Source organism: Lycium barbarum, chromosome 12, assembly GCF_019175385.1.
Source record: "Lycium barbarum isolate Lr01 chromosome 12, ASM1917538v2, whole genome shotgun sequence".
NCBI classification, from domain to species: domain Eukaryota; kingdom Viridiplantae; phylum Streptophyta; class Magnoliopsida; order Solanales; family Solanaceae; genus Lycium; species Lycium barbarum.
In genome coordinates this window covers 104,165,230-104,180,540 of record NC_083348.1, presented here as the reverse complement: position 1 = coordinate 104,180,540, position 15,311 = coordinate 104,165,230, and the positions used below count along the sequence as shown (strand labels likewise).

The 15,311-nt window shown below is 34.6% G+C and overlaps 1 protein-coding gene across 2 annotated transcripts; it reads left to right on the top strand.

The window, feature by feature from the left end:
* The first annotated feature begins 5,503 nt into the window (after positions 1 to 5,503).
* Positions 5,504 to 13,712, top strand: LOC132625229 (probable phospholipid-transporting ATPase 8). 2 transcript variants are annotated; one of them, XM_060340074.1, is made up of 11 exons: positions 5,504 to 6,425; positions 7,893 to 9,223; positions 9,558 to 9,668; positions 9,758 to 10,034; positions 10,512 to 10,600; positions 10,684 to 10,792; positions 10,953 to 11,162; positions 11,290 to 11,415; positions 11,953 to 12,051; positions 12,314 to 12,505; positions 12,934 to 13,712. In XM_060340074.1, exons 1-11 carry the CDS (start codon positions 6,036 to 6,038, stop codon positions 13,495 to 13,497), a joined length of 3,498 nt encoding a protein of 1,165 aa, XP_060196057.1. In that variant the 5' UTR covers positions 5,504 to 6,035; the 3' UTR covers positions 13,498 to 13,712. The 2 variants fall into 2 exon arrangements, with proteins under 2 accessions (XP_060196057.1, XP_060196058.1); XM_060340075.1 differs by lacking the exon at positions 5,504 to 6,425 and adding an exon at positions 7,779 to 7,817.
* Positions 13,713 to 15,311: the final 1,599 nt, after the last annotated feature.

Genomic DNA, 15,311 nt, shown 5'->3' with positions numbered 1-15,311 from the left:
GGTTGTTATGTCATTATTTTGACATTGAGAATTTTGAATTACCTTTTGTTTGCTTTCTCAATATTCTTTGGTAGCATAAGAGAAATAATCTCCTATATAAAACTAGCGTCGTTAATGCGTAATTTAATTTGATTCTTATTTCTCTATTTCACGTAATTGGGAGTATCCATCATTTATTGTTAAAAAGTTTTATATTTTTTTGTGGTGGACTTTTTCTTCTTTTTTTTTTTATTACAAATTGATGAATTTATGAATTATCAGTTTTTAAGAAACTACAAAACCGGTAAAGTTACTCCAATTCTATCACTTCAATACTAAAAATTGTGTCACTTGTTTTGAATTAAAAAAAAAATCATTAATTATTAACCCAATTATTTTTTTAAAATCGAGACTTAACTAGAAATCAAAAACAAAGTTATACATGTGCAATTGAATGTGTAACTGAAACCAAACATCCGAGCGACCAATTAATGAAACGAATAACAGACAACTCAAATGAGTCCACAAACACAACTTTTCCTATATGATTATCAGCGTTGAACTTCTTCGCTAACTAATTTATGCACATTCATTGTTTTGTACTTTATACCTCGTGACATACGTTTTTTTTGCTAGGAGTTCTATCAACTTTAATTGGTAATTCATCTCTGAAGGGACATTGTTTCACTCATCAAAATGACAAGAAAAACATTCATGCACATATAGAGCGAAGAAAAAGTACATGTTCAATGGTGATCAACATGACATTTTACATATGATAAATATGGATATATATCACCAATATCCTCACGTTATGCATTGTATATACAAAAGATCAGTATTTGTGGTATGTACATAGAAGATCTGTTATATTGTACTTGTGGGTATGTGTTAATATGAAAAATATACCATACAAGGGAAGATTGATAAAGGTAAGAATATGTGCAGGATAACACAAACGAGAAGATAATTAATATAATAGTTTATACATATTAATTACATTTATTCACACGTGCATGAAGAGGAAAACATCTTCCTCCCTGGCTAGAGTTACTTTTCATCATGGTTAATGGTGTAAGTCACAATTTAAATATCTTATTTTGCTTTCAGGTCATATTTTGGCTCCGGGACATTGAGACACATATACAAGTAGAGGTGGCAACCGGTTTGGCCTTACCGGTTTTAACCGGTAACCGGACCGGTTAAACCGGAACCGGTAGAACCGGTTAACCGGTTCCGGTTAACCGTTTAATGATTTACCGGTCCGGTTCCAATATTTTGGAAACCAGAACCGGTTAAACCGGTAAAACCGGAACCGGACCGGTTTAACCGGTAAAAAATTAAAAAAAAAAAAAAAAACTAAAGTATATAAGTAAGTATAGAGGTATATAAGTATATATAGTATATAAATATATATAGTATATATATTAAGTATATATAGTATATATAGTAGATATGTATATATAGTATATAGTACATATATATACATATATATAGTATATATATTAAGTTATACATATATATAGTATATATATTAAGTTATACATATATTTAGTATATATATTAAGTTATACATATATATATATAAGTATATATAGTATATAGTACATATATATAAGTATGTATAGTATATATATTAAGTTATACATATATATGTATACGAAAAGCACTATTCTGTATTGCTGACTTGCTGTTAGTCAGTAAATATTTAAACTTTAATTATAAAGTTGTATAACATATGAAAATATAGCTACAATATACAAATAAATACTATAATATATATATATATATAATACAAAAAAAAATAAAAAATTTAACCACTTCAAACCGGACCGGTTCCGGTTTGAGGTTTAAAACCGGTAAACCGGAACCGGTTAGGCGGTTCCGGTTTTGGAACCGGAACCGGTTAGGCGGTTCCGGTTTTGGAACCGGAACCGGTTAGGCGGTTCCGGTTTTGGAACCGGAACCGGCCGGTTTCCTAACCGGTTCCGGTTGGAACCGGTTGCCACCTTTATATACAAGAACTACGAAATCACGTGTTCCTTTATAGGTGTTGAATTTATCTGATTTCCTTTTATTTTAATTATTTCTCAAGGGCCTTATTACCTATGCTATAAGATCGATCTCCAACAGTCCAACTATCACATTGTTTTATTTGGTAATAGCTAGTTTATTAGTCCAATAAAGAATAGATTTTTCAAGTGAGGAAGATATTCGCTCAAGACCAGTTAAGATAATACTTAAGTAGGATATGTTACTCCAACAAATAGTTCATAATTTTCGTTAGAAAAATATGTATATCCAATCAAAGACCAACTTTCCGGGGGTGGATATTGATGAGCTATCCATCTCGTGTGCCGCACGTGCATCCCATGGAATAAATTTAGTTGGAATATGGTCATTACGATTTCTCGTGCATGAAATGTACACATCGTTGCAATAGCCAATTCTTAAATCATACTCCTTCCATCCCAATTTAAGTGTCTTACTTTAACGTACAAATAAACATTCTTAATTTTGGCTTTCCCATATCTAGTTACAACTCAAGTTCGGACTACGGCAAGTCCGGTGCTGCCAAAAGAGCCGACATGGCACATCTACTTTGCCATCGTTGGTTTAATAATATTAATTATTGTATTTGTTTGTACCTATGGTCCTGCTCAGCATTGCCGACCGGTGATGCCAGATGCTCCTGCAAAAATAGAAATGCAGAGGCATCCAGTTGACTCAGAACCGTTCCTAATGATGGAGGTCGAGAGAGATATAGTATATGTCTTGAAGACTTTGTCATAGGAGTATCCATACGGGTTCTACCTTGTGAGCACAGGTATCACCATCATTGCATCATGTCGACCGGTGATACTCGATGCTCATTTTGTCGCCGAGACGTTATTGTTTAAGTCTTTAGGATAGATATTAGGATACATTTTACCTTAGATGTAATTATTTTATTTTTCATGTATCTAATGGGTTGTTCTGTCATTATTTTGACATTGAGAATTTTGAATTATATTGTAATACAAATATGTATACTTCCACCGGTTAACTTTCTCTGTCACCAATTTTCGAATTTATTTCATTCAACTTCTATCATTATGTGAGATTTTTTGTTGTGTATGAAGATTAAGTTGTTACTTTCTTATTTTGACCAACCGTAAAAGAAAAATTTGGAAAATGTTTTCCTCCATACCGAACACACGTCTAGTCATCTAAATGTGGTCTATCTAAGTGTGGTCTCTATTGAATATTGATGAGCTATCCATTTGTGCGTTACATGTGCATCTCGTGCGCTGCACATGCATCTCATAAAATAAATTTAGTTGGAATATGGCCAGTACGATTTCTTGTGCATGAAATGTACACATCGTTTCAGTAGCCAATTATTAAATCATACTCCTCCATTCCAATTTAAGTGTCTTACTTTGACGTACAAACAAGTATTCTTAATTTTGGCTTTCCTATATCTAGCTACGGCTCAAGTTCGGGCTACGGCAGGTCGGGTGCCGCCAAAAGAGCCGACATGGCACATCTACTCTGCAATCTTCGGTTTAATACTATTATTTATTGTATTTGTTTGTATGTATTATCTTGGTCAGCATCGCCGACCGGAGATGCCAGCTGCTCCTGCAGAAATAGAAATGCGGAGGTATCCAGTTGAATCAAAACCGTTTCCTGAGGATGAAGGTCTAAAGAGATGTAGTATATGTCTTGAAGACTTTGTAATAGGAGTATCCGTACGGGTTCTCCCTTGTGAGCACATGTATCAGCATCATGGCATCAGTAGATGCGTGTCGACTGGTGATACTCGCTGCCCATTTTGTCGCCGAGACTTTATGGTTTATGTCTTTAGGATAGATATTATGATAGATTTTACCTTTTATGTAATTTGTTTAATTTTCATGTATCCAGTGGGTTGTTCAATCATTATTTTGACATTGAGAATTTTGAATTATCTTGTTATACAAATATGTATATGTTCTCCGGTTAACTCTTTCTGTCGCCAATTTTCGAATTTATTTCATTCAACTTCTGTCATTATGCAGGAGGCGAAAACGAGAGAGCAACAAGAGGCAAGAATCTAGCAAAGAAATGAGTTTTTTTAGGTTAATATATAAGATCAATAGAAGAAAGTAACATGGAAAATAAAGTGCAGCGAATGGAGCTGCTCCTCCCTTAACCAGGGGTCTCGAAATGGAAAATAAAGTGCAGCGGATGGAGCTGCTCCTCCTTTAACCAGGAGTCTCGGGTTCGAGCTTGGATATGATAAAATCTTTGGTAGAGAGCGCTTTCCCCCAATATGCCATACGCGACGCAACTCCGGATTAATCGGGCACCAATGCTGATACGAGCACAAGATAAAACAAAAAAAATAGGTAAAATAAGGTAAGAAGTTCGATAGCTTTTGAAAAATACATAATAAGAACAAAAAGTAAATTTGATTTAAAAAAATAAGATCAAGAGCTCGAAGTAATTAATTGAAAAGTTTGACATTTCATTGGGAACTTTTGTGAGGACTACAAAAGTTCCTTCGTTGTCCCTTATTACTAGTAGTAATTTCGAAAATTGAATATGAACCGATACTATTCCTATAAAGTTTATGTTTAAAAGTTACTCCCTCCGATTCAAAATAAGTGTCCAGGTAGCATTTTTTACACCCGTTAATAAAATATTAATTCCTATAAGAAAACACAAACTCCTAGAAAAAGAAGAAGATATTTGAACTAAACTATCCTTAATTAATATAACTTTTGTTTATTTATTGACTTGACTAACTGAACACTTACTTGAACAAAAATAAAAAGGATAAGTGGACACTTATGTTGAACCGGAGGGAGTAGTAAAAAAAGTTCTTTGATTAGGATTACACTATTGGTTAGTTATTTTATTAACTTTAGCAAATTTTAGATGTTGGAAAAGAGAAAATACGCTTTTGGAATCCAACAGTAATCCGTAATGGTCTCACCAAACGCCACCTTCAATCAATTTACGTTTTCATCGAACCACGCGCCCGTGAAGAATCCTGTCCAGACGGTTAGAATATACGACATCATAATCCACATAAAGTACTAAGGTACATTACGGTCGTCGTTAATCTTGACCCAAATTTTAGCATTATTAATTGTATTTTCTTATTTTTGTATGCTATTACTATAAATGTGGTTTCTTTAGTCTCGATATCCTAATATCTTGCTATATTTTTGCTTGCTGCTATTAACTATTTTTCATCTTCCCATGAGCCGAGGTCTCTCGAAAACAGCCTCTACATAAATTTTATCTTTTTCAGACTTCACTTATAAAATTATACTGAATATGTTAGCGTCCGGTGTGTGTATATCCTAATCTTTCCGGACCGGAATACACTGGTATGTTTGTTGTTGTTAATCTTGACTCCACGTGGACGGTTAGGATGAATTACGTCATTTAGTCAGTCCACGTCCGGATAAAGCCAAAAAGTTTTGCTATATTTAGCTGCTCGTTCACTGTTCATTCTCTTTACATAAACGAAAATTGACACTTTTTGTTGGCCAACTACTTTACTTGTCTAGAAAGTCCTCATTCTTTTTTCCTCCTAATCTCAACCAAATCACTCACTATCTTGAAAATTTATGGAAACAAGATTGTCCATATTCCATAGTGTAGATGTTTCTACTTTCCTTGTTCTTGCAAGTAAATGTAAAAAAGTTAGGAACTTACAGCATATTTATCACTTCACCGACAGTGGAAGTAAAGGATCTTAGTACTTAAAAACAAAGTTAAGAATTTTGTGGAAAAACAACTGTATGGGGTTTACTTTTTTTCACACCCCGTTACCAGTTGTGGTATTTTGATGGCTATTTGAAGTTAAGTATATGAGAAAAGAAGGAGCTTCACGTTAAGAACTCTTCCATTTTTGTTATTTGAAGTTCTTGTTCACACTTGGAGTTAATTTGTTTCTTATTTTGTAACGTGTTGGTTGTTAGCCAAGTTTCTTGAATTTAATGCGTGGAATAAGTTAGTGTCATCAATATTTTGAGGAACTTCAGGGATATTTTTTCTTGGCTTAGAGTTGGAGAAAAATGGTAGGTGGTAAGATGAAGATACGTTTTAGTAAGATATATAATTTTTCGTGCATGAAGTGTTCGTTTAAGGAAGAACATAGTCAAATTGGGAATAGGGGTTTCTCAAGGATTGTGTATTGTAATGATCCTGATAATCCAGAACAATTACAGCTTAAGTATAGGGGGAATTACGTGTCTACTACAAAGTATACAGCATTTAATTTCATACCAAAGTCATTGTTTGAGCAATTTAGGAGGGTTGCAAATATATACTTTCTTGTTGTTGCTTGTGTTTCATTTAGTCCTCTGGCTCCTTATACAGCTAGTAGTATTTTAGCGCCTTTGTTGGTTGTGATTGGGGCAACGATGGCGAAAGAAGGGATCGAAGATTGGAGGCGCAAAAGGCAGGTATATGTTTAATGTATTTGGTGTTTGATAATCCTTTGTGCTAGCTACTAGTTAATCCAGTTTCAAAGGTTTTTATACTCTGTTTTTCTGGCTGGATCAAATAGCTTACGTTGGTGTTCCAGTCCCCGTTCACCAATCACCAGTTACATTCTAGCTAGGATGAAAAGTAAGCACTAAGGTTGTGTTTGGTATGAAGGAAAATGTTTTCCTGGAAAATAGCATTTGGCAAGTAAGCATAAGAATATTATCCTAAGAGCATTTATATTTAATCAAGCGAAAAAATATGAGTGTGGGATGGGGTGGGGAGTGCGGGTTCGGGGGTGGCGGGGTGGAATGGTCAAGGTGTGGGGGTTGGAGGTGTTGGGTGGATGGGGTGGAGATAATGAACTTGGAATTTCACTTATGTAATTTGTTTTCCCTACTTCCATTAGGGAAGTCATTTTACTCATTTTTAAGGAACCCGTTTTCTTAGAAAAAATGTTTTCCAACAATTTTGACTGACCAAACATGAGAAATCCTGAAAATGTGTTCCTCCATACCAGACACGTTAAAATGAACTTTTTTCTGCATGGTTAAATGAGCTAGGATTTAACTTGGACAATGTGGTTGAGCAACTAATGATAATGACTTTGAGGAAGTGTTACTTTCACAATGAGATTACAGAAAGAAATGTTAACTAGATACTTGTCATATGTTTGTGATGTGGCTACACAATAATACTCATAAAAGAATAGAAACAAAGAGATATGTACTGAAGCACTTTTCAACAAAAATAAAGAAAAAAATAGTGAAAGAATATCCATTGGCTTACATGAAGATAATAAGATATCACTGCAACTTAACCCCCAGTAGATTAGTTTTTTTTTAAAGTTTGATAGTGTATCTCAGTTTCTCTCGAGCCGAGGGTCTAGCGGAACCAGCATCCCTATCAAACTTTTAAAAAAAAAAAAAAAATTATTTGGAAAAGAAAGAAAATAAATTCAGTGACTTTCTTATTCAGTGACTTTCTTCACCCTCTGGTTCATAGCATAGCTAGTAAATGAACATGTTCTGTAACTGAGCTTCCTTGAATAATTGAGAAATAAAAAGATATTTTCTCAAGCATAAATGTTGACTGCTTGATACAGCTCAATCTCTATCATTTTATTTTATTTTATTTCCCTGTTGGGTGAATGCAAGATTCTTTGAAAAGGATAATTACTTAGAATAGTTACTAATTGTTGCACCATAAATCTCAGGTAGATGTACTATAATTTGAGAAGTCTGGAGGTCATGTCGAAAAACATCACTAGGACTTTCTGATGTCTTTATTTGTGTAAATTGCAAGGTTGTACTCTTTCGTTCGGATCATCACTTTGCTTTTAGTCTATGTTGGCGTACTTTTGGTATATTGTAAGCAAGTTCAGGTATATATTCAATTGTATTTCTTGTAAAATTTGAATTCTTTTGATGCAATCTTTTTTTCAGGATATTGAAGCCAATAACCGGAAAGTAAACGTATACACTGAAAATCATACTTTCCAAGAGACTAGATGGAGAAGTTTACGAGTTGGTGATCTTATTAAGGTGTACAAGGATGAATATTTCCCCGTTGATCTGCTTTTGCTTTCATCTAGCTATGAGGACGGCATATGTTATGTTGAAACCTCCAATCTTGATGGAGAGACTAACCTTAAGGTGAAGCATGCATTGGATGTCACATCCTCCCTGCACGATGATTCTTCTTTTCAAAATTTTAAGGCTGTTGTAAAGTGTGAAGATCCAAATGAAGATCTTTATACATTCATTGGAACTCTGTATTATGAGAATCAGCAACACCCTCTTTCAGTGCAGCAGATTCTTCTGCGAGATTCCAAGCTACGGAACACTGATTATGTTTATGGTGTGGTTATTTTTACTGGTCATGACACAAAAGTCATGCAGAATTCTACAGATCCTCCTTCTAAGAGGAGTGCAATTGAGAAAAGGATGGATAAAATAATATATGTTCTTTTTGGTACCTTGATTACAATAGCTTTTATTGGATCTATCTTTTTCGGGATTGAAACTAAGAATGATATTCGTGGTGGGAAATTACGGAGGTGGTATCTTCGACCAGACAAGACAAGTGTGTTTTATGATCCCAAAAGAGCCACACTGGCTTCATTTTTCCATTTCCTAACAGCCCTTATGTTGTACGGGTACCTGATTCCCATATCGTTATATGTGTCTATTGAAATTGTTAAGGTTTTACAGAGCATCTTCATCAATCAAGATACGGAAATGTACTACGAGGAAACAAATAAGCCAGCTCATGCAAGAACATCTAATCTGAATGAGGAACTTGGGCAGGTTGATACTATTCTCTCTGACAAAACAGGCACTTTAACATGCAACTCTATGGAGTTCGTTAAATGTTCAATAGCAGGTGTTGCTTATGGCCATGTTGTGACAGAAGTAGAGCGGGCCCTGGCAAAGCGAAAAGGAGATGGCGATACTTCCAATGATGTGGAGGAATCAAGTGACCCTAAATCTATTAAAGGATTCAACTTCAAAGATGAGCGTATAATGAATGGTCAATGGGTCCATGAGCCTCATCAAGATATGATACAAAAGTTTTTCAGAGTGCTGGCCGTTTGTCATACTGTTATTCCTGATGTGGACAAGAAAACAGGTGAGATCTCGTATGAAGCGGAATCACCAGATGAAGCTGCCTTTGTCATTGCAGCAAGGGAACTTGGTTTTCAGTTCTTTGAAAGAACACAAAGTAGAATTACACTGCATGAATTGGATCATCGGAGTGGTAAGATGGTTGACAGGTAAACCTTTGATTTGGTTTTTTCTTCTATTGGAATCTTAAATATTAGGAAGTTCTGTTCAATGGTGTGAAAGTGGATTGCCCACATCAATTAACTGCTAAGTGGTTTAGAGAAAGAAAACAAAAGAAAGAAAAGCAGCTTAAGCTTTTAAATGAGATGATCACAAATTCAACAAGAAGAGATGTTATCCTCAATGCATTTGCCCGTTCTTGATCTATCAATTGATTATGGAGTTTTCTTTTTGGAACAGTCTATCAATTGATTATGGCTTTCATTTTTACCCTTTTCCTTTATTAGTTATATTGCTTTTTACCTGACTTAATCTTCATTTCAGATCATATCAGCTCCTTCATGTCTTAGAGTTCAGTAGTTCGCGGAAGAGAATGTCGGTAATTGTAAAAAGTGTTGAGAACCAGTTCTTGCTCCTCTGCAAGGGTGCAGACAGGTCTTAAATCTTAAACATGTGATTCAAATCCTCCGATTCTCTTAAATGCAGACTGATTTCTTGTTACTCGTAATATTTCTTTTTGTTAGTGTGATGTTCGAACGGCTTTCAAAAGATGGCCAGGCCTTTGAGGGTATAACAAAGGAACATCTTAAACAATATGCTGAAGCAGGATTGCGAACTCTGGTAGTAGCTTACCGTGACCTTGATGAGAAAGAGTTCCAATCATGGGAACAAGAGTTTTTGAATGCCCAAGCTTCTGTCACAGCAGATAGAGATGCTTTGGTGGATGCCGCGGCTGACAAGATAGAAAGAGACTTAATGCTCCTTGGTGTTACTGCTGTCGAGGACAAACTTCAAAAAGGGGTGAGCTTTAATCTTTTGGTGTATATTGCTTGCAATCAACAGAGCTTGTGATTTCCTGTTTTGCTTTGCATTATACTTGACCTGTCGTGGATGCTATTATAATGATATGCACCCTTAGGGGTTGTATTAGGTAGAATGATGCTGGTATAAAATTTTAGTACAATGTTTGGTTACAAATTTAAGTCTAGTACAACTAATGCCAGTATACTTATACATCCTATTCAGTACTATTCTTTTACATAGTAAACCATAGCATTAACTATAACAGTACTATTCTTATACTTATACATCCTATTCAGTACTATTTAGAAATTATGCAATGCATGTTATTTTTAATACAACAAACCAAACAGTCGATAAGAAATAATGCCAGCATAATTAATCCCAACATTACTACTCCCAGTATAACTTGTCTTCGAACCAAATGAGCCCTTAATGTTAGGGAGTCATTTTCCAATGCTAAACTGACTACTGCAGGTCCCCGAATGCATTGATAAACTTGCAAAAGCTGGAATTAAGATTTGGGTCTTAACTGGTGATAAGATGGAGACGGCTATCAATATTGGGTAGGTTTTACTAGTAAAATGATGCAACTTCCTATGTTTAAACTATGAATGGCATTCTCAGTGTCTTTTTGAATGACATGTAGGTATGCTTGTAGTTTATTAAGACCAGATATGAGGCAAATTATAATTACTTTGGATTCTCAAGACATATTGGTCTTGGAAAACCAAGGAAACAAGGAGACTATTGCAAAGGTACAGGATATTATATATATATATATATATATATATATATATATATATATATATATATATATATATATATATATATATATATATATATATATATTTATTTATTTTTTTGCCTACAATAACACCAAAAAAAAATGTTTTTCACCAAGTTCAATTGTCTTAGGCTTTGCATGATAGCATTACAAAGCAAATAAGGGAGGGAGTCTCACAAGTAAACTCAAGCAAAGAAATTACTGCATCATTTGGTTTGATCATAGATGGCAAATCATTGTCATTTGCTCTTGACAAAAAACTGGAAAAATCATTCTTGGAGCTTGCAATAAATTGTGCATCTGTTATTTGCTGCCGCTCCACTCCTAAACAAAAAGCTCTTGTAAGTGCCATCCCATACAGTTATGTATTTAGACAATTTTGTCCATGAACTGTTTGCAAAGTTTTGTTCCATTTTAGGTTTTGTGATCCTTTTGAATAATCTGACAAAAATCTTTGAAGATATGCAGGTTACTAGATTGGTGAAAGTTGGGACGCACCAAAGAACGTTAGCAATTGGTGATGGGGCAAATGATGTAAGCATGCTTCAAGAGGCTGATGTTGGGGTTGGTATCAGTGGTGTTGAAGGAATGCAGGTTATTTCTTACTTAGTTCTTATTATCCTTTTTCCTTCCTCTCTCTATTTCTTAGTATTTGGACTCTTTCTGATGTATTCTTTTCTCCAACGGGAATTAACTTTCTGAGTAATAAACTTGAAGATAATTGCGCCTTCTACTTAGTGTGGTGCATATCAACAAACTTCAAGTTCTTAAAGAAGGAAACTGCTAGCCTAGTAGCTGCTTATAATTAGTGTGCATAATGTATAGTCCGACTTTTACGAACTCTTGAAAGATTTAATTTGGTATGTTTTTATTTATCAATAAGTCTTAGTTGTGGAAAATTAGGAATTGATGTTAATAATCAAGGAGTCGTGACTGAATGAAGTTCAGTGAGCTAATCTTTGGAAAATGGAGAACAGAAGAAGCAACGCGAGAAAGGTAGTTTAGTATTTATTTGGAGTTCTTTTGGGTGGGACACTTTTCCTCTGCTGATAACTATTCCTATTTCAAGTGCCTTATAACTGTTTCACGTTCTTGAACGAGTTTAACTGGTGATTCTGCAATTTTTACTAGGCTGTCATGTCAAGTGATTATGCAATAGCTCAATTCCGTTTTCTTGAGCGCTTGTTATTAATCCATGGCCACTGGTGCTACAGGAGAATATCAATGATGGTAAGTATTCCCATCTTCCGTTGGAGAAACAAAAATTAAATTGTATATGACCAGAAAAATCACATCCTGAAATTTTGCTCATTTTAGGGTCAGTATGCACCAAACAAAATTGCATACTGATATCTTTTTCTTTGTAAAAACTGAACTAAGGTAAATATTTTCTTAAGCAGACATGCAACATTATTATTTAAGCAGGCGTAAGTAATTAGGTTTTAATAATAGACATTTATGATCTTCCTGATATCGCTTTGGGATGGTGCAGCTATGCTACTTCTTTTACAAGAACCTCGCATTTGGGTTGACCCTTTTCTGGTTTGAGGGCTTTGCTTCTTTCTCTGGCCGACCTGCTTATAATGACTGGTATATGTCATTATACAATGTCTTTTTCACATCACTTCCTGTGATTGCTCTAGGTGTCTTTGATCAAGATGTTTCTGCACGGCTATGTCTCCAGGTCCGTCTTCTGTTTTATAGTACTTCTTTTTAAGCACCGTCAACAAAATTATATTTATTTATTTTAAAAAATAAAAGCTACATCATATTCACCGATTTACAGCTAGAAAAAAAGCGTGATAAGGAGTTTAAATAAAGGGCTTTCCATTTTTTGCCCGTCAGCCGAAATTAATCACAGGCGCTAGCCAAAATATACAAAACCTATACATTGATTATGTATATCATATGTATATGATATGTATGTTTTGTACAATATGTATATTATATGTATATTTATACTTAATATGCAAAAGCTATACATGTGCTGGCTATTATTCTTTTAGTGGTCCAAAAATGTAGTTATGAATGCATAAATCACTTTTAACTCAAGTTACTGCTATATGCAAGTCGAAAAGGATTTCTTTATAATGTCATTGTATTTTTTTGCAGTTTCCTAAGCTCTATGAAGAGGGAACGAAGAACATTCTCTTCAGTTGGCCTCGCATTTTAGGCTGGATGTTGAACGGTGTTATCTGTTCTATGATCATCTTCTTTGGCACCACCAATTCACTCGTGCATCACGTTTTCCGAAAAGATGGTCAACCTGTTGACTATGGAGTCCTCGGAGTGATGATGTACACGTGTGTCGTGTGGACTGTCAATTGTCAGATGGCACTCTCTATCAACTACTTCACTTGGATTCAACACTTATTCATTTGGGGCAGTATTGTCTTTTGGTATGTGTTTTTAGTTGTTTATGGCTCTCTTTCGCCTATATTTTCTACAACGGCATACAAAATTCTTGTTGAAGCCTGCGCTCCAAGTCGTTTGTATTGGCTGGTCACAGTTCTGGTCGTTGTTGCAACGTTGTTACCATATGTTACGTACAGGGCGTTTCAAACAGAGTTCCATCCGATGTACCATGATCAGATTCAAAGAAAACGATTAGAAGGTTTAAACAGTGACTCTGCTGAGGAGTTCAGTGATAGAGGCAAACAAAAGATAGAGCTTTAAGAATAGTTTGTAGTTTGTCACATGACATAAATGACTGTTTAATATGTAAAGTTAATTAAGTTGTGTAAAGTAGATATATAGTAATGCTCAGTGATTGGGGCTAGGCAGTAGAAACTAATGTTTGAAGTGTCATTTTGTGGGTGAATTTTATCATGAGACAGAGATTTTCTTTCTAAAGATATTAATCATATATTTTCGGAAGAAAATTGTGTTGACGTCTTCTCAGTGAATCCTCCTAAATTATACTCCATTAAGTTATTTTAAAGATTTCGTTTCAATTGGAATTTGGTTATTCCCTATTTGTACGAGATGTTTGAATTTCATATTTCCAGTATGTATATGTATGTAAAAAGAAGAATAAAGGTTTCCGAACGATTGGCTCATAAGTGCCTCATCTTTAAAATGGTAACCCTTCCATTACTCTAATTCATTCACCACTGTTGTTCTGTTCTGTGAATTGTAAAAAAAAAAAAAAAAAAAAAAAAGGGACTTACAAGCAAAAACATAGAAAATTTTATTGGGCAATTCGCAGGAATGTCCTTATTTTTGGGTGATCTTTAATTTTTGCTCTTCGTTAGAACCCTTTGGTTTGGGGTTTGAATTTTCGCTCAGTCAAAAATTAAAAAAAAATCGCAAGACAGAGTTTTTGCATGCAAAACTCTACCTTAAGGCAGCCTTAAAAAATCTCAAACATTACCTGAGTGTACTCAATAATGTGTCCATTCTCATCCCTCAGCCTGTGGAAACAGATCAAAAAGTTACTCAGTTAACACAAAGCAAAATCGCCTAAAGTAAGTCCAATTTGGAGAGGAACACTATCAAAATGAATTACCTCTCACATATTTGCACAACATTTGCCCCAGCATCAGAGTTTCAAACTCTACTTTAAGGTAGAGTTTTGGGCAGGCAGAGTTTTGAAGGCAAAATTCTGCCTTGCGAATTTAAACTTCAACTTTGCATTTTTTTTTTTTAACTGAGCTGTGATTCAAACCCAGAACCCCGGGGTATTAGGAGAAGGAGAAAAATTAAAGACCACCAATTTGAGGGCCAAAAATTAAAGACCATCTCAAAAGAAGGACAATCCGCGCAAAAAAATGAAATTAATTTGTAATTTGTTTTTTTTTTTGGGCTTTGAGCCCAATAAATTCAAATTCTCTTCGGGAAAGCTAGAGTACTCTCTAACGATTCCGTACTCAAAAATGAAAGAATACTTATTATTTTCACTACAACCAAATTTATTACTTGTAGTAACTTGTACCACTATACAAGAAGTAAATTCACTTCAACTGGGTACTATTTAGTGAATCTAATAGCTCGTGTGATCCAATTGCTGAACTAAATTTATGAACACCAATTAACCAACAAGGTAAGAAATGTGGGGTCCTCTAATACATGTCGATACTATACATACATAGTACGATGATTTATGAATTAGGTGCACTAATTTAATAGATGTTGATTTAAAACGGTATCCACAATAGTAGAAAGATTGCACTTAATGCACAAACGATACTTGCTAGGTACTTGAGCCATAAATTATTAAAATTTCCAGATCCTTCTCACCAACTGTATGTTTGTCTTATTTCCTTTTCATAACTTGTCGTTTTATTAGTTTGATATTTTTCCTTTGCTCCGAATAAATTGTATCGTTATACATTTCCAGTACTTCTTTAATATTTGATATTGAAAATTGTACTTTAAACTATCTTGTTTTGCTTAAATTAAAAATATTCCAAAAGATTTCCTTCACCTTTATTTTATTTCAGCACTGATATATTGCCGACTTGCCGTAGTGCTATGCCGGCCCCTTTGAA